Source organism: Dunckerocampus dactyliophorus, chromosome 9, assembly GCF_027744805.1.
Source record: "Dunckerocampus dactyliophorus isolate RoL2022-P2 chromosome 9, RoL_Ddac_1.1, whole genome shotgun sequence".
Classification (NCBI taxonomy): Eukaryota; Metazoa; Chordata; class Actinopteri; order Syngnathiformes; family Syngnathidae; genus Dunckerocampus; species Dunckerocampus dactyliophorus.
This window is the reverse complement of record NC_072827.1, coordinates 25,973,767-26,001,080: the sequence shown is the minus strand read 5'-3', so window position 1 is coordinate 26,001,080 and position 27,314 is coordinate 25,973,767. Positions and strand designations below refer to the sequence as shown.

At 40.4% G+C, this 27,314-nt stretch overlaps 1 protein-coding gene across 6 annotated transcripts in view; it reads left to right on the top strand.

The window, feature by feature from the left end:
• tanc1b (tetratricopeptide repeat, ankyrin repeat and coiled-coil containing 1b) overlaps nt 1-27,314 on the top strand; it is a 108,355-nt gene that overhangs the window by 6,817 nt on the left and 74,224 nt on the right. For 5 of the 6 annotated variants that reach the window (XM_054786219.1, XM_054786214.1, XM_054786215.1 and 2 more), the window contains exon 2: nt 9,575-9,674. The exons of the other annotated variant lie outside the window; for it this stretch is intronic. In XM_054786219.1, coding sequence (XP_054642194.1) covers nt 9,614-9,674 — 61 coding nt within the window. In that variant the 5' untranslated portion in view covers nt 9,575-9,613. The remainder of the gene's footprint in view (nt 1-9,574; nt 9,675-27,314) is intronic. 6 annotated transcript variants of the gene reach the window in all.

The following is a 27,314-nucleotide window of genomic DNA, read 5'->3' as shown; positions in this document are numbered from 1 at the left end:
GCGAGCGTCTGACGACGTACATGCAAACACAGTGCGGAGGAATGAAGCAGCACTGTGTGAAATTGCATAGCCTGAACATGCGCATATTTGTGGCTGGAGGACAAAAAAAAAGCAACTGTAGAACAATGCCCGGGAATGTTGGCCTGTAAATGCAGATGCTGGGATGCTTCCACTCCGTTTCACACGTCATTAACTGCTCATAAAAGCTTCTCAAATAGCAGTTTGGGGGTTTTAGTTATAGGTGAGCGAATGCTTTAAGATAAGTTATGACTATGTCCAGTAAGGCTAGATGAGCTCCTCTTGCATTTCTTCCATACATACATACATGGATTCCTATGCCTGTCAAGAATTCTCTCAGTAGGAGTTTCCCGATCAGATATTGAAACCGCTAAAAAAAACTAGCATTGGATTATATCAGCCTGTATCTAAAATATCCAATATCAGCACTCTGAGACAATCAGTCCATTCCAGACTGCGCTCCAGAACTTCTATCCAGCAGTGCCCGGATAGAGACCACCTGATCACAACATAATGTCATCATCATCATTCCTCGTTTATCGTAATGTGCTACCAGGAGCAACATCAAAGCCCAAAAAAACCCGCCATGCACAGGTCCCCCTCAGTGGCACAAAACTAGGGATGTTCAACACGACTAACCCCATCATGCATCCGAAGCAACACAGCAAAAAAACAAGGTGAAGATCCTCACAAGACCACGGAGAAACCACCCACCCCCCCCAACCTCCGCCCAACAACCAGCGCCGTCAGAAACATCCGCAAAGCTTGAGACAGTGAATTTTTCTCATACCTACTGTTGCAGTCTATTGTTCTCTGTTTGAGTAATATCACTTGATCCAGCCTTTTCTAACATTCCACACTACGAAATAAGTCAGAAAATTGCTGATTTTGGATTGGATTGATATCGGTATCGGCTGATACATTAGGCTGCAATATCGGTATTGGATAGTTTTTCATTTTTATTCAAGTACCTCCCATGACAATGAGTGTACCCCTGGGGGTACGGGTACCCCATTTTGTGAACCTAGGTTTGAGATTAATCTCATCGAGATGCAACTGAAGCAAGAAAATGGAGTGCTCTTCTTGGTTGTGACCAGCAGGGGTGTTGTTGACTCAGTATCAACTCGTTGGCTGTCTAAAGAAGAGCATGACATTGGCTATGACAAGTTGAGCTAAATCTACACAGACCTCTGCCATCATTAGAATTATTTATCACTCTGACGTTCACAACATTCATAGACAGATTCACAATGTTTTACAAGATACCAATTCATAGATGTTTAATTTGGACAGTCAAAGAAATGCAGTTGCTAGTAAGACAGCCTTATCCAACTTGTTCCACATTAGGCATGCTTTCAGGTCTTACATTTGTCCTTTTCTAATTTTCCTCTGGCAATGGCATTTGACTGACATCTCCGAGGATGTGAAGGATTTTTTCCCCCCACTGGAGAAACTCGCTTCTAAAGGCAACTTGTTAATATTTCACCCTTCATCAAATAGGAGGATTCCTGAGAGGCAAACATTGAGCTGGGTCCAGAAAACACTTTCCTATTACTCAATTTATTTTGACTACCGTTGTCCATTAGCACATAAATAAGTCGACGGGCTGTTATTAGATGGATAGTGAGAGACAATTACAAGGGATCGCAGCAGTTAAGAACTGAAATTCCCACGAGGCTGACAATTTTAAGAGAGTTAGTGTGATGTGAGTGATGTAGTTGTTGTGGGAAAAGTTTGTGAGAGTAATTGGGCAGAAAAGGGAACTCTGTGGGTGGAAATACTGGCTCGTTACACTTGGATCTGTCAGGCAGTCTTCATGAACGTTATTGCCCACGGCTGTCATCGTTTGGATCTCTATGCAACATAAAAGAAGATTTTTATTTGAAAGAACATGAGCAACATCTTGTCCTGTCCTGACTATTGTTTCAGTTTTAGGTTTAGTCAGTTTAAAGAGCCTGCGCCGTAACTGTAAATACTGAGAAACGATTACCCTGTAAAGCATACCTTGACACTTTGGAGGGTAACCGTCATGGGATTGAAATAAATTGGCTTCCATGCTGACAGGCATGAATTGACACATCAATCGTGTTGGGAAATATCAAGGACAGGAAACCTAATTTGTTTTTCCCATACTAACCTAATAAGTGGTTCAAACCTGTTATCCTCAGCAATAAACCACCTGGCGTTGCTGCTCGCTACAACTTTGAATGCACCTGCAGAGTCGGTTCTCACGAGAACTTAGTAGGAGGCCTTGTACAAACAGCATACACTTGAATTGGTACAAAAACATTATTAATAAATATTATGAGACTATAGGCAGCACAGTGGCAGTGTGGTTTGCACAAATCTGTGTGGTGTTTGCGTCTTCTCCCAACGCGTGTGTGATTTTTTTACTCCTTTGGTTTCCTCTCACAGTCCAAAACATGCACGCTAAACTAACTGGAGACTATAAATTGTCCATCAGTGTGAATGTGAGTGTTAAGAGTTTCAGCTTGCTGTGGGTTACGGCTGCAACAGCATCCCGTGTTTTTATTAGGGATTATTGTGGCTGTTATTAGATAATTCAACCTTGCAAAAAAAGCCTTTAGTTCCAGCGATCAAGTCTGATGATTGTGTGCCTCACCTAACATTACAGTAACATTACCGACACCTAGAGTGTAGAATACTACGCCAATGTCTATGAATGTCATTTGAATGCCTTATATTTCTATTTTTATGCTTGAAAATGCTTAATTTATGAAAAAAACATGAATTTGCCCTAAATGTGCATTTAAAAATAAAACTAAGGCCGTATTCAACCACAAAACAGCATAATTTATTAATAGATTAAAAAAAAAACATTATAGCCGCAAAATTCCAACCGCGATCTGGAGAACGACGACTGTATCGCGATATTTACATAATTAGCGTTTAAAAAATATATATATAGCCGCTATAAACTTCTTTTGCCGTTCCTCAGTGAGTCGAGTCACCATTTAACATGTCATCCATACACTGCCACCTCGCTCACCACCACGCATTGCGTATCCGAACCCTAAACGTTGTGTTGTTCAACCAAGATGTTTGTTTACTTTACTTCTTTTACTGTCAAAATAATCCTCATGCGGCTCAACCTCATGTGGGTCATTCTGTCTCATTCCGGTGATTCCATCACTTCTGCTATGCTATACTAAATATTTATTTTTGTTATGCTTCTCCTGAATAGATTTGATCTACTTGAGAGACATGAGATGTTGTGTTTTCTGAACGAGACCTAAAATAAACACCTAAAATAAAATTCTGTTTTACAGTTATGTTGCACTAAAACACTGTCATTGTTTTTGCACAATTGCTGTTTGTACTCTGGTTAAAATATGCTGCAAAATATAAACTTTTTTGTTAGTTTTTGTTTTTTGAGGTATTATTGTTATCGTGAGCCATGTATTGAGGAACCTGAGATTCCCAGCCCCATTGCACGTACAGTAATTTATTTATTTGTGATTTATATATATTTATATCGTGACTAATTAATTTTGGTTGCCATAAAAATGACATATTTGTCATGGCTAATTATGCAACATAGACAATGATGTCATCATGTATATATATGAAATAAAATTAACTTGACCATGTAGTGGGGTGGGGGGTACAGGATGAACCCTAATAATATGGTAGGTGATTTTTTTTTCTTCTTCTTGAGTTCAGTGAGGCATAGCAGTAAAGCAGCATATCAAGCACTGTCGTAAATAAGCAAGCTTATTTCTGTTACAGTGAGGGATTTGGTTCGTGCTGTTTGATGAGCACATTACATCCTATCACATATGATTTTTAATCTATACTGCTGCACGATCAAGTACAGTAACTCGTTTTCTTCGAGATCTTCGAGAAAGCTGGAGGTTTGAGCTATATTGAGAAAGTGGAGGAAGACCTTCCACTCTAAGGTGGAGCAAGGAAGGATGCACTTGAGCCACAATGGTAGACCAGTGACATAAAAATGACTGCCCTTTGTTATGTCCCTTCCTCTCACGCCAACGTGAATAGTAACGTTTGCTCACAATGGCCGACATTAAGACGAAGCTGTCCTTCATACCTGCACCCTTCACTTCCTTCGCCAAAGTCAGCATTAGCTAACTACCCATTGTTTACGTGCTGCTACAGCACTCAAACATAGCCAGCCTTTTTCCTGCTCCCTGTGAATAGCTCATCAAAGGACGACTGTACTTCCCACAGGCTTTGGAGACTTTGCTGGGAGTGGAGGGTGTAGCGCCCAGTGTGACGACGCAGCGTGCAAGCTGACCTCACCATGGCCCTTGGCGTGACTATGCTGCATCCACACGGTGCTGGCAGACTTGTGTATAGAGCCTGTAATTACAGATAAAAGTGCTATTATTAATTCTCGCAGTGGAATTTTATGCGAGTTTGGCAGGTGGCTGCAAGGTTTTATTAGTGAATTTGCTTTTTGCATGAAGTTTGCTCAAACCACTGAAGTGACAATTGCATTTTAAACATATGTCTTTCTCCTGCACTTATCCACAAAATGTCGGAGACGCTTAAGTTGACGAGTGCTGCTAGGAACCCATAGTCAATCACATGTGATAAACTACAGTTCTATGTTTCACAGCAGGGCGCAACATTTTTTCCAGACACCTCCAGTGGTGTGAAAAACCTGGAGGAGGTCAGCCTATTAGGAAAACTACCATGTTGCCATAATGACAGGGCAAAATTGCATCCGTAATTACTCATGCAGCATTGCTGATTAAGACAGCTGGTGTTCCAAATGGCATAATTTGAGTGCACACGGTGGAAAGTTGCAGTTTTGTGGCAAAGTCGATCCAAACTTTTGCATGTTCACACGACAAAGCAGGTTTAAACCCATGAGCCACCTCCAACTCTTCCCTGCTGGATGCACCTGGGACAAACAATCCTATATATAGCGGCGTGCTCTGAGAACTGTTGTAAAGGCAACATGGCCCCATTAACCACATGTCACGGCAGCATTGTGCAGGTGGCGTTTCTTTTCTTCTTCCCAATCTGTGTGGATTTGAACTCAGGAGTGACAAGAGTGACTTGATATCACACGCAGAGTGATAACCTGAGGCGCCTCTTAACCGCCCTGGTTTCCTATTACTGCAGAAAACAGCTGCATTTGACTCAGACCACAGTTTGTGAACTTATTCTTTTCATGTGTGATGGATGGACCTCTTGTGCGGGTCAAACTGTGGAGTTGCTTCAAATGTCATCTATTATTTCCTTCATATCATTTTTAGTGGCCATAATACTTTAATATATAGCAAATGGAGCAAATATCAACATGAAGGGTCTTTTCAGGCAGTGTGTATCCAATAATCCTTCAAAGTCAGTTTGCTATGCTCTGTTGCAATTTGAAGAGGCCCCCTTGAAGGGCTCGAGGTTCATATTGCCACTAAAGGTTTGAGAAGTTGAGGAATCTTGATGTCTGTCATGTTGCATTCCACACAGGCCAGGACTCCACTCTTTATTAAGCATACATCTTAGTCGTATTTAGTGTTCATCGTGTAGCCTTTTTTGTGTTCACGTGTAGTAGTTGTGCAATCCATCAATCATTTACTCAGCTAACCTGTTTGTTGTTAGTTACAGTGAAAAGTAGCCCATAGCAACGGTTACAACAGCACAACTGATTCACCGGCCTTGTATACGTTCAGCTACGGTGAAGAGAGAAATCATTCCTTAATTGTCATGTTTCTCACACAAAAAAAAGACGCAGATTTTACAAATGACAACACGTCCACACACACAAACATGGCAGACCTTTGTTGGACTTTCACAAAAGCACTTTATTTATTTTTTCCTGTGATGTCATAGCTATTTGGTAAGCATGCACCAATTGCTTGGCAGGCCAATCAATTGACGCCGGTTTCCTTAATTTTGGGGGCCTGCCGATCGGCTGATTCTTACATATGAGAGCTATCTTATGTGCCTTCATAAAGGTCTGAAAGTCAGCCACTGTTCCCTTTTGCTCTGCCAAACTGACAGCTAGCAATCAAGTCTGCAATGTAACCTGTTGGGGAACCTTTTAAAATAAAAGGTAAAGGAACTGATAGAATTTAGAGGTATGGACAGCAACTTTTTTAAACTTTTCATTCATATTTGAGCTCATGTGCAGCTCATGTGCAGTTAAAACAACGACTTTGTATTGATTCACTGGCATTATTCAATGTTTCTCAACAAGATAAGATTGGAACATTGAAGGTGTATGCTGTCAGTTATTTAAAAAAATCAGAATCGGCAGGTCAGGCTTTTAAAAATTGGTGATCGGCCAGAAAATTGTAATTGTGCAACCCTACTATTTGGCCATGATGTTTTGTGAGTACTCGTACATTCCCGGTAGCTGCACGCATGCGCAGTCTTGCACTACTCTCACGTTCTCAGCACAGCACAGCAAATCCATTCAGTGCACAAAATAAAATCCAACCTGAAATGTAAATAAAATAAACATGTAATGATTTATTTTGTACCATTTTGCAATGCTACTCCGTAAGTGACAACAAGCGGTAACAACATGTAACGCAGTGACGAACACTGTCCAGCCAATGATAAGATTCCGTTGGTACGTATTTACTTATAAGGCCAATCAGCGTCAATAGCGACTGGTGTAGCGGAGTTAAGAGAGCTAAATGCTGCTTGCTAACCCCGTATTATGGCAAAATGGACGGGCAGTGCCACATCCATTCACCAAGCCAAAGTAAAAAAAGCGGTTCTCTTAGGTGGACTGGCTGTCGGAGTATATACAGACAGAATAATAACATGAATCTGGCTGAGATGTTTTTCTTTTTCGAATGCGAAAAGGCTGTTCTGAAAAACATGCAGCAAAGCCAAAGTAGCAAGCCTGTTTTCTGAGTGAAAAGAATGAATGTATGGCGTAACCGTGCTTGTTTTACTGACATTCTTTCATTTTGATGGCCGGACTTACTGGATACAGGAAGTGCTACGCTGAGTTTGCTCGATTGTTGCCGAGGGGACCGGAGAGTGGTTGTTTTTGCGGTTGAGATTGTTTTCATGTTATTTTTTTATTGAGACAAAAGTAAACATATACAACAAATATGGCATAAATTTCAACTGCATTTCCAGAATGAAATAGTGCCAGAACAGGCTTCCGCAAAACAGAAAGGGAAAAAGGAAATTAGAGTATACCGGACATAATTAACAAAGTAAATGGTAAACAAGTAAAGAAATGGAAAATAAATTGATAAACTAGGGGTTGATGATGATTGGATGAGATAGTTCCACGGCTTGTTTTGTTAGAGGTTGACAATGAAGATTGTGAAATACGCCTTGCCGTCTGTTTGAACCCACACAAATACAAAATAGGACAGATTGGAAGTTCTCAGTTTTCATGTTTCTTAGGCTTTGGACAGGTGTGATACTATGTGCATGTCTAACAGAACTAACAGCTCAGGTCATTTGTGTGTATGCTCAGACACAAATTAGAGGGAACATTGCTCATAACTCATAAAAATGGCCTAATAATGGAATCATTTTGAAATAATAACAATATATACAAATAAATCCTAAGAAATTCCCTTAAATGATATAAAAAAACATTATCCATCCACCATTATGTATGTCAATCATAAAGTAACAGTACCGGCCATGTCCTAGGTAATTATTTTACATTCTTAATTATCATACAAGTGTAATAATAAGTTGAGCACTGTTGAGGATTGTCCTGCTTCTGGAATAATATTGCTCGTTTTCTAAAAACGTTCACTCAATTTAGCCAGTTTGACCAGACATGGCAAAGAAGATGTAATATACCTCCACTTCACAAAATACCAGTCAGGGCAGTGTTTCAGTTGACATCATCAAGGATAGAAGGAGATGGACTGAGAGGCTCTCCCACAGCAACCGTAAGCCCGGCTTCAGTGGTTGAGAATGCATGGACTTTTGTGTTTTGTTTGTAAAAAGCAAGGCCTTATTTGGCTGGAGCTGTTCTTTTCTTTTCACTGGGATGACTCCTCAGCTTCTATTAATAAGCCAGGGAACACTGGGCCAGCCTAGGTTGGTAGGTTTTTCGGGTCAAGAACGCGGATGTCCCACTGCACTACTGTTTCACCTGCTATGTTTGTTTAACTATGTGTTTACGATCATCCAATTCTATAAGACTATCACTCACTTAGATAAACAAGCAGACCCAAGCTGCTCCTTGGGTTCATATTATGCCCCTTGCTTGAACAGCCAGGGAATGCGATCACAGAGCGGCCAAGTTCAGCCACAAAACGTCAATTACTTGTGGAATTCGGGGCATTTGAATGTTTTACTCCTCAGCAAGATAATGGAAGGTGCTCTTTTTTTTTGTATACGTGTTGAAGCATTCTTTCCATGTACTCTTGCACTGGTGACCTGCGGAATTAGGAATGCTGTGGGAAAATTACCAGGCCGGTGCAACCTAAACAGTATCAAATGCCACGATGGGTTGTTTTAAGTGCAAATGTAAACATTTTGGCTTTTGGTTTAAATGTCCAGGGCATACAGTAAATACAGTGGAACCTGTGATGTTGAACAAAACAAAATCGATCTCCCCTTTGTTCGGATTTAGAATAATTTCTTAGAAAATAACAGCAACAGAAATCTTCTAGGGTCAGTCTGTAACTATCCTAAAACCTTGATAAGAGCTTAACTGTCATGAAAGTGTCAAAAGAGTTGACCAGTGTCCAATGCCACCCCTCACCCTCTGATGATGGAAGCGGAGTATTTAGGGTAGCGGAGTAGAGAGACTCGCTCAATTTTCAACTGTCATGCAAGTATAAAAAGAATTTAACAAGGGATGCAACGATACACTAAATTCACGATTCGGTTCGATACGTTTGTGTTATGGTTCGATGTTTTTTCGATACCTTGCCCTTTATAATTGAAATTGCCAACATTTTTCTCATTTTTCAACATTTTCAGCGTGGTAGGAATGTGGGAGGCAGAGCTCAGTGGCTCTGCTTGACAATGCAACATAAGCCAGAGTAATTGATCGCAGATACACTGACCTTTCAGCAGAGAGCGCCGTCAGAAGTTGATCAAATAAATATGAAACCGCGTATTGTTCGACACAAGGGTCACGATTCGGTACGCTTGTGTATCGAACGGTTCGATACAGATACTTGTATTGTTACACTCCTAAATGAAACCCATTTTAGACAATGATGTACTCACCATTAACTGATGAAGTGAGATAATAGTAGATGTTTGTGCCTGAGAGGTGAGTCATTACTTTTCGGGTTAAATTCCGTTGTTGTTGATGTGGGCGTATTGTCGCTTTAGCCCTACTGTACTGTTGCAAGACATTCCATTTCTAGTTCTGTGGTTGTCACATTTTCCCTCTTTGTCATCACTGTTATTCTTCTGTGGCTGCATCACAAAAAGCAGCAAGAAAAGGGAAAACACATCTTTGACATGTTCACTGAGTCTTGCAAGATATATGGAAGTCTTGTGTAATGTCACACAAAGGCAGCTTCGACTTTTACAGAAAATTTGGATTGAAATACAAAATTAGTTGACTTTGAAAGTGATTTTTTTTCTATTCTTCTTTTCTATCTGCTATCTTTCTTAGCTTCAAGGTCTCTGCAGAGGGGATTCCAGGAAAATTGCCATGTTCAGGGCAGTTCTGAAAAAGAACAGAGATGGAGGCAAGGCGAGCAGGAAGGATTCAGGTAGGAAAAAGAAAGCCAAGGTTCAAGGAGGCTTGGACACCAACCTCATCACTTTAGATCATCTGTATTGTCTGTGAAGGAAATTACTTTCATACTACTTTCATACCCTTTTGAGTAAATAATATCAATGCGACTTTACGATGAGCTTGCTGAACCAAGAAGAGCCCAAAAGATCTTTAAAAGGAAGAAAAGTAAAAAGGTTTATTGCTCCTTCAGTTCCTCTTTAACTGTATAATGAATCTGAGTCGAATCATGACTTTCTATTACTTCTCTTTTGTGACTATTCATCTGTCGGGTGTCCAAAACCCATCGTCAGTTCAAAGCATAACATCTTTATTGTCTTGTTCTGCCTTGTTCTGTGTCAGAGCTGATGTTTTTTCCCCTTGGAAACATGCCAGTGTGACTAAATATGAGTCACCATTGTTGACTCCACCTTTGCTTGTACAGTGCTCATTGGTGACCACTTGTGCTTAGACTGCATCCCATGCCTAGGCTTGCATCATCAACCCAGGACAGGTTTTACCGTCTGGTTCTCCTCGCTGTGTATACACGATATGGCAGGTCTTACAATTGAGCTGTGTGGGTGCCGGAGTGAGTTGTGTTACTCACTAACAATCAAGACAAGGGTTGATTTAGCATTGCATGTTGTGTCTAATTGCCTCCCCAACGTGTTTATACACAAGGAAGACCAAGAGCAGCAGAGTTTTATGGCCCCTTTTATGCAGCCTCATTCTTCCAGTTGGACACCATCCGTCATGCCCTGCCGACCCCGGTTCCCTTTCTCATGCTGGGACAATAAAGTGGGGGCCAGTCCTCTTTGTTGTTTAGGGCTCTCAAGACAGATGAGAGGTCACCTCTCAGAGACGCTGTGCCCCTCTGGTGGCCCCGTATGAGGGCAACAATCTTGACTGCTGCTATTTTTAGTGTTAGGGCGTTCATTTTTTAATGAGCCAAGTCAGTGTCATGCGTGTCACTTCCTGTAAAACTGCTAGTTTATCTGTACAGTAATTAAGTACAATAAACATGAGTTATCTCAAGGTGTGTTTGGGTGATGCCACTGAAATTATTGTGATTGGTATTTTTTATGACCTAAATGTAATAAAATGATTATGTATAGTGGGTCAGATTTGTTAATCATGAATGGAATATGTTTTTGGCTGTCTCTCTAATGTCCTTGGAAAATAGACAAAGGCTGTGTTGATGCTTGTAATCTGGTACTATGGTTTGGACCAAAGAATCTGCTCCCAAAAATGACATTGAAATTAGTGGAAAGAAAGAATAACAGCAATATATATCAGTATATGTGGCTCCTGACATGGTGGCTATGGACTGGAGGCAACTTGAAAGCAGTCAAGGAAACTTGGTTCCCATGCCAGTTACCGCTGCAGTCATTAGCTTTCCTTTGGGATCGCCACATTGCCAATACCACAAAAACACAGCTACAGTAGCTAATTTGGTCTCTCCATCTTGCACTCCTCCTAGATCATTCCTCTCCTCCCTGTCTTTCCTCCTGGATTGACCGTTAGTGTATATTCCCTTCTAAGTACTTTTTCATGGTGTGCCATGACGGAAGTGAGACACTAGTTTGCTGTGGACTGTTGATTTTCATGGGAACATTTTCTCAGGGAGGTTTTGCCTCAGGAATAGGTGGTTTTAGAAACAGGTGTATGCAAATTTGTAGTTAATAGCGTAACATCTGACCATCATAACTTAAAAGTACAAATATACATTTACAGAATATTTTATATATTTATTTACACAGCCTCCGTTTTCATGATCAATTACTATATTGAATATAAGACTTTTTTTTCAAGACTGGCTTTATATTTTTTAAAAGATGTTTCCTACACATTAATTTATTTGTGGAGATTTGAGTGATCAGACTTTTACAACAAAGTACAGTATCAAAGCTCTCATCTATCAGGCTTGCATACGCACAAACGAGGGCCGAAAAGTTGCGTGCACTGTTTACCACGCAAAGTATACAATCTATAAAAACACAACTTGACGTAAGAATGTGTGCACCAGTACGCCACCTTTGTAGCTGGCTTTGGAGACATGGCAAAAAGGCGACACACATATTAAATGTTGAAGCGAAGTCATATGTTAGAAACAAACGTGCAATGGGAGCCAGTGAATGTTTACCCTTCATTGCATGAACCAACGCGTTATTGACTTAAAGGTAGGGATGTCACGAGACGGTCAGTTCACGAGACGAGGCGATGCACGAGATTGGGTCTGCAAGAATGAGACGAGATGAGATTTTAACATCGCTTTTAAGTAGGGCTGTCAAATAATCTAAGTATTTAATCAGATTAATCACATTTTTCAAATGAATTAATCATGATTAATTACTATATCACACTGTTACCTTATATTACCTTATCACATTACCTTAGCAAAGAGTATATTTGGAATTCAGGAAGTGAACAAATGCATTGCAATTGATGTGATACGAATGGGGGATAGGATTAAAATAAGCTTTTCTTCTTCCTACTCCTTTTTGGACATGTAGAACTGTCAATTGTACCATGTGTATTCCAATGTAACTTGTATACATGCTCAAAATAAATTAAACCATGTCTGAAATATGCCCATTTTTACTGGATTTTATTGACAGAAAGATAAATGACTGGGCAGGATTATATACATTAGTATGTTTTGTATGTTTTGAATGAGTTTTCTGTGATTTCCGAGCATACTCAAATGCAGCAAATTGTACTTTCGCATTAAGAGTTACAAAGTGAGTGATAAGAATATTCACTTATTGGTTTTCTTTGCATTTCTGTTCATTTAGACCCCCCATACATGGATAATACAGATGTTGTTGTGATGTTTGGCGTGTCCGTGAATGCATCTCGCATTCTGTCTAGCGACAATGACGAAGTGTCGTTGCAATGACGAATGGACTAGAGAGTGTTTGTTTGTTGATGTGTTCAGGTCAGAATGAAGTTATAAAAGCGCGTCAGACACTGTGGGACTCTGTGGGGAGCTACACTGTGCCGCCGTCTGTCGTCATCACTGAGAGCTGTGGCTTGCCATGATGCGTATACGTTAATTACGGTCAAAAAATGCAGCGTAATTAATTAAATATATTAGTTACCGCCGTTAACGCGCTGTTTTTGACAGCCCTACTTTTAAGAAAAGTACAATGAAAATATGTAAAAAATATATGGCAATATACATATGTATTTCAATGTACTAATTTAATTTCTACTACATTACACTCTTCCGCAGTCAGACAGTTCTTTGTTGCATATGTCAAGTATGTCATCAATACACCCAATACACCAAATGTGTTCCTCAATGAAATGAAAATACACCTACAATGAAAATATACCTGATATTTTGATGCTGTTAATGTCATCATAACGTTAAATATTTTTGAAGTATCCATCTGAAATTACAGCAGTTTATTTTTGACACAACTTCATCCCCCTTTTGAGGCTTTGCATCCACTTTTAAATTAAACAGACTTCGCTAAGCTTATATTAATCTAAAATGTGACATTAGTTAGATAAAAATGTGGGGGAAAAAATTAGAAACATGCTCAATAAAAATGGAAATGTGTGCCTTGATATCGGATCACTTCTCCACCATTCGCTCTGCTCCATTCACATCGATGCTAGACAGACGTGCTGTCACTCAATCCTTGTTTTATTTGTTATGGCACTGCTGTGTCCTCCAAATATTCCACTTTTTAGAGTATTTCCACCTCCATTTGCGTGAATTTCCTTCGTCCTCGTTGTCTTTCTACCAGCCGTGATTCCGAATGACAGCGGCCACTGTAACAATGCAATCAAGGCGCTTTAAATATGGACGGCACATTCGTGAGTTTCCTTGCATTGACCTTGTATGGTGAATTGGAGGCATGGAAAGGGCGTAACTTGAGGCCAACCTGTACGAACATTAAAAAAAAACCTCCAAAGGAGTGCCTCACCAGCCATGAACCTCACTGAACATCACTGATTTCTATTTCCAAGCAATTAGTTGATGTAAATAGCTGCTGGTGACTCACTGATTAAGCAAATTTATCAATGAAACCGCAACCTCTTGGCGAACATGACAAAAATGAGAAAAATAAACACACCTGGTAACGTTAGCTTATCCTGTGCCTTATCTCTGACTCCTGCTTTATTATACTTCACACTCTCCCCTTTGCTGCAGCTGCCCTCAGTCTCCTCTCTGATAGCATGTGTCTCTTTACCATACCATATCCGTTAGCCACGTACCGAGAAGTAAATACAAGAGACCTTCTTTCTCCTCAATGGTTGTTTCTCAGCGGCTTATGCATTCAATGTGGCGGTTTGCTGTAGTTTCCCGAAGGCACTATTTTTAAGTGCAAAACCGACAGAGGCAGGTAGAGCCAAGCAGAGCTGAGCCGTTCTTGTACATGTGGGGGAGTGTGGCTTGGGCCATGGAAAACCCCATCAGATTTTGATGCGAATATGGGAACTTTTTTTTAATTCATCATTCCAAGAATTCAGACTGTATGAGAAACTTCAGACGTGTCTCATTCACACATTTTGCTTTTGGAGTTGAGTAACAGTATTGTCCGCAATGTATGATTGTCTTTCATACAATGTCATGCTGGACACTAATCTAGGTTCCTGGTGTGCTGGCTTTCAGTGCAGTATTGTATGGTACAGTGGAACCTCGTTTTTTGAACGCCCCGGTTTTTGTCTGATTTGGTTTTCACAAAAAATTTGGGCCCAAATTTTCCCTCGGTTTTCGGACCCTGTGTCGGTTTCATACAACACTGTGCGTTTGTGTTCGGGTCCCCACACAAAGCATCCTATACATTGGCGACTCACTGTCTGTGCATGAGAGTGCTGGTTAATACATCAAAAAAAAAATATATATATATATATATATAATATAAATAATAAATTGCATGCAGTGATGGAAAATAAGTGGTGTAAGCACACAGTCGTTCCTGCGTTCTTGGATATAACAATGTTGAGAACTTGTTGGTGTGATTCAAGTCAAGTTAAGCCGAGTGTGGATCACCTCCTCTACCCTCTTCCATCTCCCCTCCTCACAATTGTTCAGTTTGCCGTCAACAAGTCCTCAGTAAAGGTAATGGTAATGGTAATGGTTTAATTTGATTTGAACATGCGTACAAGTTACAATTGTAACTCCAAAAGGAGTAGGAAGAAGCAAAGCTTATTTGATCCTACCCCCCATCCGTTCCACATCTATTGCTGTACATTTATTCACTTCCTGTATTCCATGTTTGATTTTTTTTCAATCATGATGATGTAATTATTAAGATTTTTTTTCATAATAAATAGAAATCATATATAATAATCAGTGTAATAATAAATACATAATAATGAATGGAGACAAACATAACAAGTTCCAGACTCTTCTTCCCTGTACAACTGCTTGTAATGTTTCTTGAATTCGCTCTGAATTCTAAGTACCTCCACATTACTCAGCGACCGCTTATTCCTTGCTGCAGATGCTGTCGCTTCGACTGGAGCCGCCGGGCTTCTGCCCCGCCCCTCCATACAGCGCAAATCCAGTCTATATTGATATCAACAATATGGTTGGTTTTGATATCGTGCTTAATGTAAAAATAGATATTTTAAAAATATCGATATGTCGCCCAGCCCTATGCACACACAGATGCCCAATGGAGATTTGTGGCCAACATGCTAACCACTAGGCCACCATGCGGCCCGTGGCACAGAACCGTGGAAGTTGAATACGACCAACCTCATTGTGCATTTGAAGGACTTTCGCAACACCATGGCTTCCTGAAACTTCCACCACTGTTTGACACATTTGCAAAGCATGAGGAGCTCTCACCGGATGGCAAAAAGTCATTGTCCGTAACTGAAAAGAGGCAGCCCCTGTCGGTGGTGAGTAATGTCGGGTGTAAACACTTCTTTGAGCACGGCGAGCCTCGCTACATTATGCCTATTGTCTATAAAACTATAGACACCAGATACATCAAGAAGTAAATGAGTCAGTTTTTCTCATATCTACCGTTGCTGGCTATTATTCTCTGTTTGAATAATGTCACTCCATCAAGTCTTTTCTAACATTCCACGCTACGAAACAAGTAATACAAGTACGTATTATCTGTGCTGATATTGGATCGATATCGCTATCCGCCGATATTAAGGCTGCAGTATAGGAATCGTATCGGATCTGAAAAAGTTGTATCGGGGCAACCCTAATGATAATGCAATAAAATCACTTATTTAAGTGTTTAAGGCAGCTGGCGTACAGTTTCCTCTGTTTTGTGGATAACACGGTGTTAATCCCCCCATGCAGTCCTTGAGGGGCTATTGAGTTTCAGCTGTTTCTCCCTCTGACACTCAAACACACACACACAAATACAGTTGTCGTGTCTCCTCTCAGTTTGTTTGGCAGACAATAGCTGGACATGCACCTGACTTATGAAGCACATAGCACATAGAAATGGGGAAGGTTCCACCCTACGCTTCCTTGCTATGAGTTTTACATCTCCACCAGTGTACTTTTGCACATTTACAATGACATAATCACATTAGTCAACACTCCTAACAGACAATTAAAGTGTCATTTTTGATGACAGTTTTCTGGGCACCTTAAATCCCTCTTCTAGGGTGGCTTCTCTGTTCTCAAATTCATAGCAAATTGCAGCCCGGCCCATGTTGCTTTCATCATCCTCAAGGTTTTCATCAGCAGGGGGTGACTTTTCCTTTCAGACATCAAGTCAAATAATGAGGGCCAACTGAAGAGAAGCAGACCGAGACAAGAATTCGAAATTAGCTTGCTGCTTTTACAGACTTTTTATGTCTCATAATGTCATTTTTAATGGGGCAGCGGCTGATTTGGAGCAGCCTCATCTAGATTTCTAAAAGAAGGTGAAAGATGAAGGGGATATTTAGAATGTGGATAAGATGAGGCACAAACCCCTTGACTGTGTGTGTGTGAGAAAGAGTGAGGGGGCCCATTAAGCACAGCAGAGTGTTGCCTCAGCTGTGGCTGCGACTGGTACTTGTGCTGTCTCAACAGTACTGTGAGTTTCTTGGGTTGTTTTGACATGAAACAGTGACTTGTTGCAAAGGGTCCGACTCCACTAATGTGGTTACAAAGCAGAAACTTCATTTGGTGACAGTTTTGTTTGGAGGGCACTCACACACGTCTGAAAACATTAGAAGAACTGCAATGTCCTACAAGGAATTCTTGTTGGTCTGTTGGGTGATCAGACCCATTTTTAACACTACAGTATGTTTAAAATAGTTATTCTATTCACTCTCTAGAATTCTGTCATTGTGTGGAACCGATTGTTGATTAATCATGTCTTGATGCAATTTAGTTAAATTGGAGTGCCCTACGTGGCTGCAACCAGCAGAGGCACTGTCGTCTCAACTAGAAAAGTACATCAACTGTTGGAAGGAGTTCATTGCATTCTGAAAAAAAACATCTCCCATCCCATTAAAAGTAATTTACAATTAAATCTGTCATGGAAATGTACCGTAATTTCCAGTGTATAAGACACACTGGTGTTGAAGCTGCACCCACTACATTTAAAGAAAAAAACAGACTTATACTGTATAGAAAGACATTGTGGCCCGCACGAGTCTGTGAGTACCAATGCGAGTTTAAAATAAAAAAAACAGCAACTCTTTTAACTTCTTCCCATAATGCATTATTCCCAGCATAGCAGTTCATTGGCCGACGGCTACCGAGCTCATGAGCTCCCTCTGTTGGTAATGAACTGCTCTGCTGGGAATAATGCTCTATGGGAAGAAGTTAAAAGAGTTGCTGTTTTTTATTTTAAACTCGTATTGGTACTTGTCTTGTAAATTTCTTAGCTACCTTTTGAGTGTTAAGTTGTTGTGTCATGATTTTACCTTCTATCCAAGATGACACCGTGAGTCAGACTGTTGTATTGAGTAATGACCTCCTGCGATTTCCGATGGGTTGATAAGCTTGTCATGAGTTTCCTTAAAGCTCGTGATCGGCTCCTGTCGAAGAAAGAGCTACCATTTCCTCACTGACTCACGAGCAGCACAGTATTTAAACTATTAGTAGTGTTTCTCAAGTATTGGAGATGCCACAAGATTAGAACATAGTCATAAATTAGCTGCACCGCTGTATAAGCCACAGGGCTCAAAGTTTAAGAAAAAAGTAGTTGCTTATATACTGGAAATTACGGTATTCAAATGCCTATCCCTGTGCTGTATTCAGCGCTCAGGCTAGTACTGGTGCTCTGCGAAGTTATGCTTATGCTGCCGCTTCTGTATATGACATTGTGTGACTTGAAAAAGAAACATGGCTCAAACAAAGTCTGCCCACTGGTTCAAGTGCGGGACTGCCCTCGCGGGCCTGGTGTTTCTCCGCGAACAGCTGGGTGGTAGCCTCTCCTCAAGCCATATCTACCACAGCCTTTTTAAGACACACTCCCTTCTTGTCCTGTGGTTTTCTAAAAGGACTTTCTAAAAACTCCCTCGCAGTGATCTTCATGGTGGCTAGAAGTTTTCTTTTATTAGGAAACCAGCATGGCTTTCCCATGTGGAACAAAATGTAGTGTTTTCTTAATGGAGTTGCTGGACACAGGGCCGGCCGTACCTAAATAATTATTTAATCTTGTTTTGTTATTAGTACTTCCTATGAGGCACTATTTAATAATTAAAGCATAAACTGTTCATAGCCATAGTTTTAATGCCAAGACAGACACACAAGTGCAAGGCATTCAGCCAAGCACAAGACATCTTCACCACAGATAACATATGGTTTGTTATATTTAGAGGACAGAAGTTGTCGTCGTGGTACCACACATGTTCAGGAGGGAGCTTATGAGGGAAGTCATTCAGCTGTAAAGCTCCAGTCTAATCATTTTGTGACAAATACAATCCGCATTGCTTGGAAATTCCTTATAATGGAGTTTTATTGACTTAAGTGTTAAATTCCCTTCTTCTAAATTAGACTAAAACATGTGAAATGGCTCTTGGGCTCATGTTTGCTATTTTGGCTCCCAGTCATGTTTGCCTAGATTTTCATCTCCAGACAGTTAAGGTAGGATTTAAAAACGGTGGAGAAAAGAATGTAACAGATTTACAAAGGGAACCATTGAGTGCACACTGACCTACACTACCAAAGTGCTGTGTAGCCAGCAGGCAACGATTTAGCAGGGCGTAGCTCAAACCACATCTTTCGGTTACACACACATTCATATACAAACACACATACATGCACACGCCCACAAACCTCAGGTATATCCACATTAGACACGCCCTGTCTCTCTCGTTCTGAAATACAAATAAGGGCTCTTGGGAAAGGCAGTGATCTTGATTGGCTAGTCTCACTGTTTTCTGGTAACCAACTGCTTGTAGAGTGCCAATATCTGACATTTTAGATGATGGCCGATCTGATACTAATCTGATACTCGATTTTTTTGCTGATATCTGCCCGATATCCAAGATCAACACCCCATTAAAAACAATGGAAGTTGAATCGATGGTCAAGCTGTTGCCGCCATAAATCATTTATTGAGCAAAGGCTTTTGAGTTCTAGGGTGATCTGTTACAACTGTTAGATATCAAACTTTCAGGGACATCTTTTCCAGGACTCTAACAACCTTTGGATCAGGTTCCACTGTACACTTGTGAAAATAGTAATCAAAATAGCACTGATTTTATGGTAAATAGAAGTTCCACTTTTATTACTAGGGGTTCATTTTACAGTAAATATGGACATGAAGGATAGTGCACTCTTCTGTCTTACAATCGGGCAATGGTCCTCTTGCCCAGCGTTTACTGGCAGGGATGAATTTAGTGGGAAAAGACATTCATGATTTACAGAGGCCCACTGTGTACCATCTGCTTTTTCAATGCCCGAACCTGGCTCTTTCACTCCGTATTGCGTTCCCTGTGATGACCCCTTGACCTGGTAGTGAGAGCACAGCAAAGGACAAGATGCCAAACTAATACAAGGGTCTCATTTGAAGAAGGGGTTATGTCATCTACACCACAGCAAACCACCAGTCAAACTCCCTGTAGCCCATACTGCCCCTTTAACCCTCATCCATCTGTGGTCATATGGAAAGTTTTCTTACATCAAAGAGAAGCCCCAAGTTTTATCAGTTTGCATGCATGTGCTTTGAAAGGACGATAGAGGCTGTCATAGAAGCTCACTGGTTTGAGAGGCCAGTAGGCCACAAGCTTTTCTTATTACAGCATGACCTGTTTTGGCAGACACATTCCTTCTGTCTGATCTTTCGTTGTTTTTTTCATACCATCGGGATTTTCGGAGTATCTCGCTCAGTCAGTACATCTAACTTAATAATGATAATGCAGGTTGTGCATTAGATTGCCTGACATTACTAAAGGTAATTCTTAATGATAGTATTTTTCTCACTTCTGCCATTGATCTTCTAAGGCACACACCAGTGCTTTGACATTGTCTGTGGGGACCTCTGTTCGATTGTGTCTTGGGAGGCCCTTTATCCCCCTCTTTCTATCATACTTACTGCAGTCTTCTACATTTCTGTGTATAGAGCCTTTTTGTAAGTGTGTCTTGCTATGCATGGCTCAGGAGGATTTGAGGCAGGTTGAACTAATGACCTGCAGTTCCTTTTGTGCACAGCCTCAAAGGGACAAGAGTGTCTACTGCAGTTTGAGTAGAGTGCCTTTCCTTTTAATGTTTACATTTGCTCTATTGTCAGTTTTGTTTAACAAGATAAAAGCATTTTTGAACAGAAATGCCCAAGAAAGATTTAAGACAATCAAGTCCGTGGAGATTCTCAGTTCCTCCAGGTCATGGTAATTCACAACGGTTGAATCGAGGCAACTGGACTCTTCACATTTCAATCCAAAAGGCTTCTTCAGGCCATTACACCCAACCCAGCCTGAGGATACAAACAGTAGGCAGAATGTGGTGGTCCCTTGTTTGGCTGGTTTGTCAGAGACTAGGTGTATTTTCTCCAAACATCACATACCAGTGCATTTCAAACCCACCAACACCCTCAGACAAATGCTGGTTCAACCCAAAGACAAAATAAGATGAAGAAGAAGAAGCAAACTACAGTATGCAGTACCGTGTAGTGAGTAGTGCAATGGCTTGTACACTCGAGAGACCAAGCAAACCAGGAGGAGGAGGGCAGGGCAGGGTAGTTTCATCGGACCGATTGTCAGCAGAAGTGCTATCCCTTTGAAGACAACGAAGTTCAAATTCCCGACAGGGAGGGCTGCTATGTCAAAATAGAAAGGCCCTTTCTTGTGCCATCACCTATTGTCTGTTTACAACAATGTCCTGCCATCTCTCCCCCAAAGATTGTCTCATTCCCCTGGAAGAGTGGCCACTAACGAGTTGTTTTGCCACCAGGCAAATGACGTATACACTAGCCACCCCCGCCAACGTCACACAGCTTAACACTTAACACACATGCACACTTAAAATTTAGAACTGAAGAAGCCTTTTGGATTAACATTGAAACGTCTACCGGAATGAAACAAGTATCAATAATACAATAATCCATCCATTTTCTATACCGCTTCATCCTCATTAGGGTTGCGGGGGCATGCTGGAGCCTATCCCAGCTGACTTTGGGCGACAGGCGGGGTACACCCTGGACTGGTCGCCAGCCAATCGGGGCACATATAGACAAACAACCATTCACACTCACATTCATACCTATGGGCAATTTAGAGTCGCCAATTAACCTCACCTGCATGTTTTTGGGAATGTGGGAGGAAGCTGGAGTGCCCGGAGAAAACCCACGCGCACACGGGGAGAACATGCAACATGCATCCACACAGAAATGCCCAGGGGAGAATCGAACTCAGGTCTTCCCGATCTCCAGTATTAGCCAACGTGCTAACCACTAGACCACCGTGCGGCCTAATACAATAATGATTTGACAATTTAAATTCCCCTCTTAGCGGTACGTTAATCAAGCCAATCATGGATGACACCAACCGTGCATCAATTTTCCATGAATTACAGTAGGTTTCCGAATAATGCAACAATGTAAAATCAGCTCTGCTCCTTGTTTGTTTATGGGATTTTTGCTGGTCGGGAATGACAGATTTATTGACACGTTTGTTGAAGGTTGCTGAACCGGCTGTTGGCTAGCGGTTAATGGCATTCTCATGACCTCACCTGGCCCCAAGAAGGAGCTCTGCCTAATGAGCTGTGCTAATGGTAATCAAAAGCTGTTCTTAAACCAAATCTGCATGGTAACACAGAGCATTTATGTGTAGAAATATTATATATCATCACGATTGAGTCAAGATTTCTATTGCCGTTGCACTGTTAATTCCAGAGTAAGGCTTTTTCTGGCCCACTTGGGCTTTGAACAAAGAAACCATCTGTTAGTTTGTAAAACAAAAAAATGAAGTTTGAAGACCATCGGTGACAGGCTTGGAGTGGCTCATTCATGGATTCCACAAACTCTGGTGTGACTGTCGTAGTTCAAAGAGGGAACTTTGGACAAGACACCCATCATGTTGTTTTCTATGTGTGTCACCATGGCCTGCTCTCTTTGGAGTGGAGCCTTCTCTCGTGCCTTCCAGCATGGTTATCTTGCATTGCTGTTGGGGAAGTGACGTCTAATCTGTCTTGGTGATGGAGTAAACCACGTGCCCTACTTAGTCTGACACTATGGATGCCTCCAGAGACAGATTGGACCTCACACCAACCAAACATGCTGCTGATATATAACACCAATAAGTCTTTAGAATGTGTGTTATCTGAAATTATACTAATTGTTTACACTGAGTGCGTTATACCTCTTTTGTAGTGTAAGCACGTCACATTCAGTAATGTCTTTTTGAACCAGTTTCTCATATTCGTCCCTCAACTTGAGTGCTATGCCATCATCTATCTTCTTTCCCTTCAAGTACGAGTCAGTTTATTCCCATGCCAATTTATACTGCTCTTTTATGAGGAGATATGGGAACCTTTCTCCCCATTCTCCCCCCTTCTCCTCTTCACACACACACAAACACACACGCACACACACACATCCCCTTCCTCCCCTGGGGCCAGGAGGGAAGGCATTCCTGAGCATGGGCCACTTGAGAGCAGTCGAACAGAGCCACTCAGTCTTATTGTTTTGATCTGAAACAGTCTACTGTCATGTGTGTCATTCCTGAAGTACTGTGTATAACCTTAACTTACTATGAGGAAGCAAATGTTTCTCCTTTTATCAGAGGCATGACTCTAAGGTGAGTTTTTTATAACTAAGAACTAAGTTTCTTTTTCTGACACGCTTAAACTAAACACAGTGTCCGAGACCACCTGCATAGATTCTTTTGCAAGGTCCTGGGGCCTCACTTATAAAATTGTGCATAGAAATCTGACAAAAATTCTTCATATGCCAGAAACCCAAAATATGCGTACAGACTAAAATATTCAAACCAAAAAAAAAGTAGCGGAAGCGTAATAACCCCTGATTGCATTTTGCTCGGTTCTTCTAAATCATAGCTACTGAGAAGCTGAAGACGAAGAAGCGGAACTTCACCGAAACTGAGGTGGAAACCTTAGTTGGAGAGCCGGAGGCCCATGAAAAATAAAATCATGAAGTATTCAAGCTCTGCGTTGTTTTTATTTATCTTTTAGTCGGGATACAATACACTCGTGTGTAATGGTGTTTGTGGTAAATGACAAATGATATCCATCAGTGTCATGTCAAATAACAACACTTTCCACAAATATTTTAAGCCAATAAGGGCATGATATTTTCATGCAATGATGGATAAATATCTGTTTATTTCTAACATATGATTTCACCTCACCACTTAAAATGTGCGTCGCATTCTTGCCATGTCTTCAAAAAGTGCGTACGCCAACTACAAAAGGTGGCGTAGCAGTGTGCACTTTCTCAGGTCAAGTTGTGTTTTTATAGGTACCATACTTTGCGTTGAAAACGGCGTACGTGACTTTTGGGCCCCATTTTGTGTGTACACAAGCTTTCTAAGTAAGGACCCTGGACAGTTGAATAGAATTGAATTGTTGCTGATCAAAGTGACATGCCTTGGTGTAAGATGTGCATCTATGTGTATATATCAAACAAACACATCGAGACACATGAGTGTATAACGGCCGCTAAGTTTATTAAACAGTATTTCAACTGGAAAGATTTACGTCTCATTTAAAATCCATCCAATCTCATGTATCCTTCATCATCATTTCAGACCTGCAACAAAGACCCTCCCCCCGCTCTTCTGCTGTCCTCGTCGACCAACTCTCTTCGCACTGTGGGTCTCAGTGTGTTAACCATGACAGCTTTTGTCAGACTGTCACCCAAGTCTCGGAAGTACACAGGGAATCCACATTGCCAGTCAGTCTAGCGAGAGAACTACCCCTTTACTCGATTGTCCTATGGACATCGTGCTTTGTCTGTCCTCTGAAAGAATTTGCATAAATTATAGCCTTTATTCATTTTCTTCATAGCCTTTACTGTTTAATTAAATAGTGCTGCCATGTACAGCCATATGATGACAGGACAGTGAGAATAAAGCGTACAACCCTGTATGAGAAGTTGCTATATTTACTGTTTCTATATACAGTAGTTCACTGGGAAAAAAAAGCCTTAATGGAATGTGTGTTTTCCAGAAAACCTTTAATAAGTTACGTGATTAAGGAGGTTCACCTTATAATTATTCCCATTCCTTTTGGAAAACAATTTTGCAAGACAGCAATAATATGCAGCATATGTGGTCACATCTCACAAAATTAATGAGGCCAGATTGGGACAGCAAGGTGACCAGTCCAGCACCAACAACCTCTTCCTCTGCGGCTTGAAGGCGCTTTTCCAAGCAGCATGTGTTGCTATCTAAAAAAGTGTACTTTTTTAGCATAAATGACGCCCACAGTAAAGTGCATTTTACTTTTGCCAAGGGCACCAACACAACCCCAAACCAAGATAGAGTCTAACTTCTGGACTATTTGCTAACAGTCTGGTTGGTCTGGCCTTTTTATTGCTGTTTTTGGTCTGGTATACACAGCGTCCATTTCTTCCCCCCCAAAAAAGACTCATTTGACCACAGTGAATGTTTCCACTGTGTGATGATGGTCCATCCCAGAGCCTCCGGACATAGTTAACTTCAGACCTTAAGCAAAGTTTTTGCTGGCATTTGTGAATGTAGCTAAATACTGTGGTGCACGACAGCAGTTTTCAAAGTAACCCAAAACCCTTGTGGTTCTATCAGCTTAAGAAGAATGATGGTTCTTAATGCAGTGTTGTGTCAGGGATCAGAGATCGCAGGTGCTCGACTTAGTCTTGCACTTCTCATACTGTATTGCACTGCAAATATATTTATTTAAGGAAAACATTCTATATCATCTTCAGCAGTATGTTAGCAATTTAAAGCTGAACCACCATTTACAGTGAAAAGCCTTTCCAGGATTGAATATTACACAAGACGTCTTTTACAAAACTTATTTTGAGAAAATATTCGAGCTTCGAGCTGGAAGGATATGAAATGACGTGTGCAAACAGGAACAATGCAAATGGAGGAGGTGTGGCCGTATACGTGGACAAACATTTGAACTACAAAATGGTAAAGAATATGTCATTTGTCATTGATAACATTTTAGAATGTATAACAATTGAAATCTGTAAAGAAAAAAGCAAAAATGTGTTAATAAGTTGTGTGTACAGAACTCCAAAGTCAAAGATTGGAATGTTTGAGGATTGGATTAAGACAACGTTTACAGACATAGGTCAGAAAACTATTTTCATATGTGGAGACTTCAATATTGACCTCTTGAACTCAAACAAGTGCAAGGAAACAGATGACTTTATAGATACAATGTATAGCTTGAGTTTATATCCTAAAATCATTAGACCAAGTAGAATAACAGACCACTGTGCCACCCTCATCGATAATATATTCACCAATGACTTTGATAACAACACCATCAGTGGCCTGCTAATTAGTGACATCAGTGATCATCTTCCAGTGTTTACAATCTACAATGAACATTATAAGAAAAAACAGGCGGAGGCAAAAAAGACTTTTCAAAGATTGCGTACAGAGGATAACATCCGTGCCTTCAAGATAGGTCTGGAAGAACAAAGTTGGGAGAGTGTCTACAGTGCAACAGATGTGGACGAGGCATATGACAGCTTCCTTGGTACTTATATGGAGCTCTACGATAAGAACTGTCCCTGGCAAGAAAAGCCCAAGAAGCAAAAGAAAAACCAGCAGCCATGGATGACAAAAGGACTAAAAAACGCCTGTAAGAAGAAGAACACATTATACAGGACATTTATCATTCAACAGACTAAAGAAGCAGAACAAAAGTATAAGACATACAAAAACAAGTTGACAACTATCTTGAGAGTGTGTAAGAGGGAATATTATAGTCACGTACTAAATAAGAACAAAAATAACATGAGAGCAACTTGGGGCATCTTAAATAGTATTATAAAGAACAACGTTAAGAAAGCAGACTATCCTCCCTATTTCATGGTTGGAAACACTTACAGGAATGACATGAATGCGGTAGCTGAAATGTTTAATGAATATTTTGTAAATATTGGACAAAAACTGGAAGAGGAAATTCCAAAACAAGACACAATTGATGAAGGGATTGATATTATTGATAGGAATCTTAATTCTATGTTTCTCACTGCTGTAACCAAAAAGGAGATCACTGACATTGTTAACCATTTTAAGGCAAAAACATCAACTGATTGTCATGGAATCGAAATGGAAACAATTAAAAGGGTCATCAATGAGATCGCAGACCCGTTAACATATATTAGTAACTTATCATTTCAGACTGGAATATTTCCAAGCAAAATGAAAACAGCCAAGGTGGTTCCAATTTTCAAAAAAGGAGACAAACACCAATTTACAAATTATCGACCAGTTTCTTTGTTACCACAATTCTCGAAAATTGTGGAGAAGCTATTTAATAATAGGTTGGACAAATTTATTAATAAGAATGAATTATTGGCAAGTAGTCAATATGGTTACAGAGCCAACATTTCAACTTCTATGGCACTGACGGAAATCACGGAGGAAATCACTACTGCCATAGACAACAGAAGATGCGCAGCAGCAGTATTCATGGATCTGACAAAAGCCTTCGATACAATTAATCACACTATTTTAATTTCAAAATTAGAAAGGTACGGAATTAGAGGTTTAGTCTTAAATTGGGTTAAAAGCTACCTAGCAAAGAGGAAACAATTTGTAAAGCTAGGAGAATATACATCTGGGAGTCTACACAATACGTGTGGAGTACCACAGGGGTCCATACTGGGACCAAAACTGTTTAACTTGTACATTAACGACATTTGCAAAGTAACTAACAACTTAAAATTGGTCTTATTCGCCGATGATACCACTGCTTTCTGTTCTGGTGAAAGCACACAAGAACTCATTAAAAAGGTCAAGGATGAAATGGTCATATTAAAGTCATGGTTTGACAAGAATAGATTATCTCTGAATTTAAGTAAAACTAAAATAATGCTATTTGGTAATAGTAGAAAGGACACGTACGACCAAATACAAATTAATGGAACGGATATTGAAAAAGTGGAAGAATATAAATTCCTTGGGGTTATAATGGATGAAAAAATGAGTTGGAAATCTCATATTAAATATATACAACAAAAGGTGGCGAGAAATATCTCTATATTGAATAAAGCAAAATATGTTCTTGATCAAAAATCACTCCACA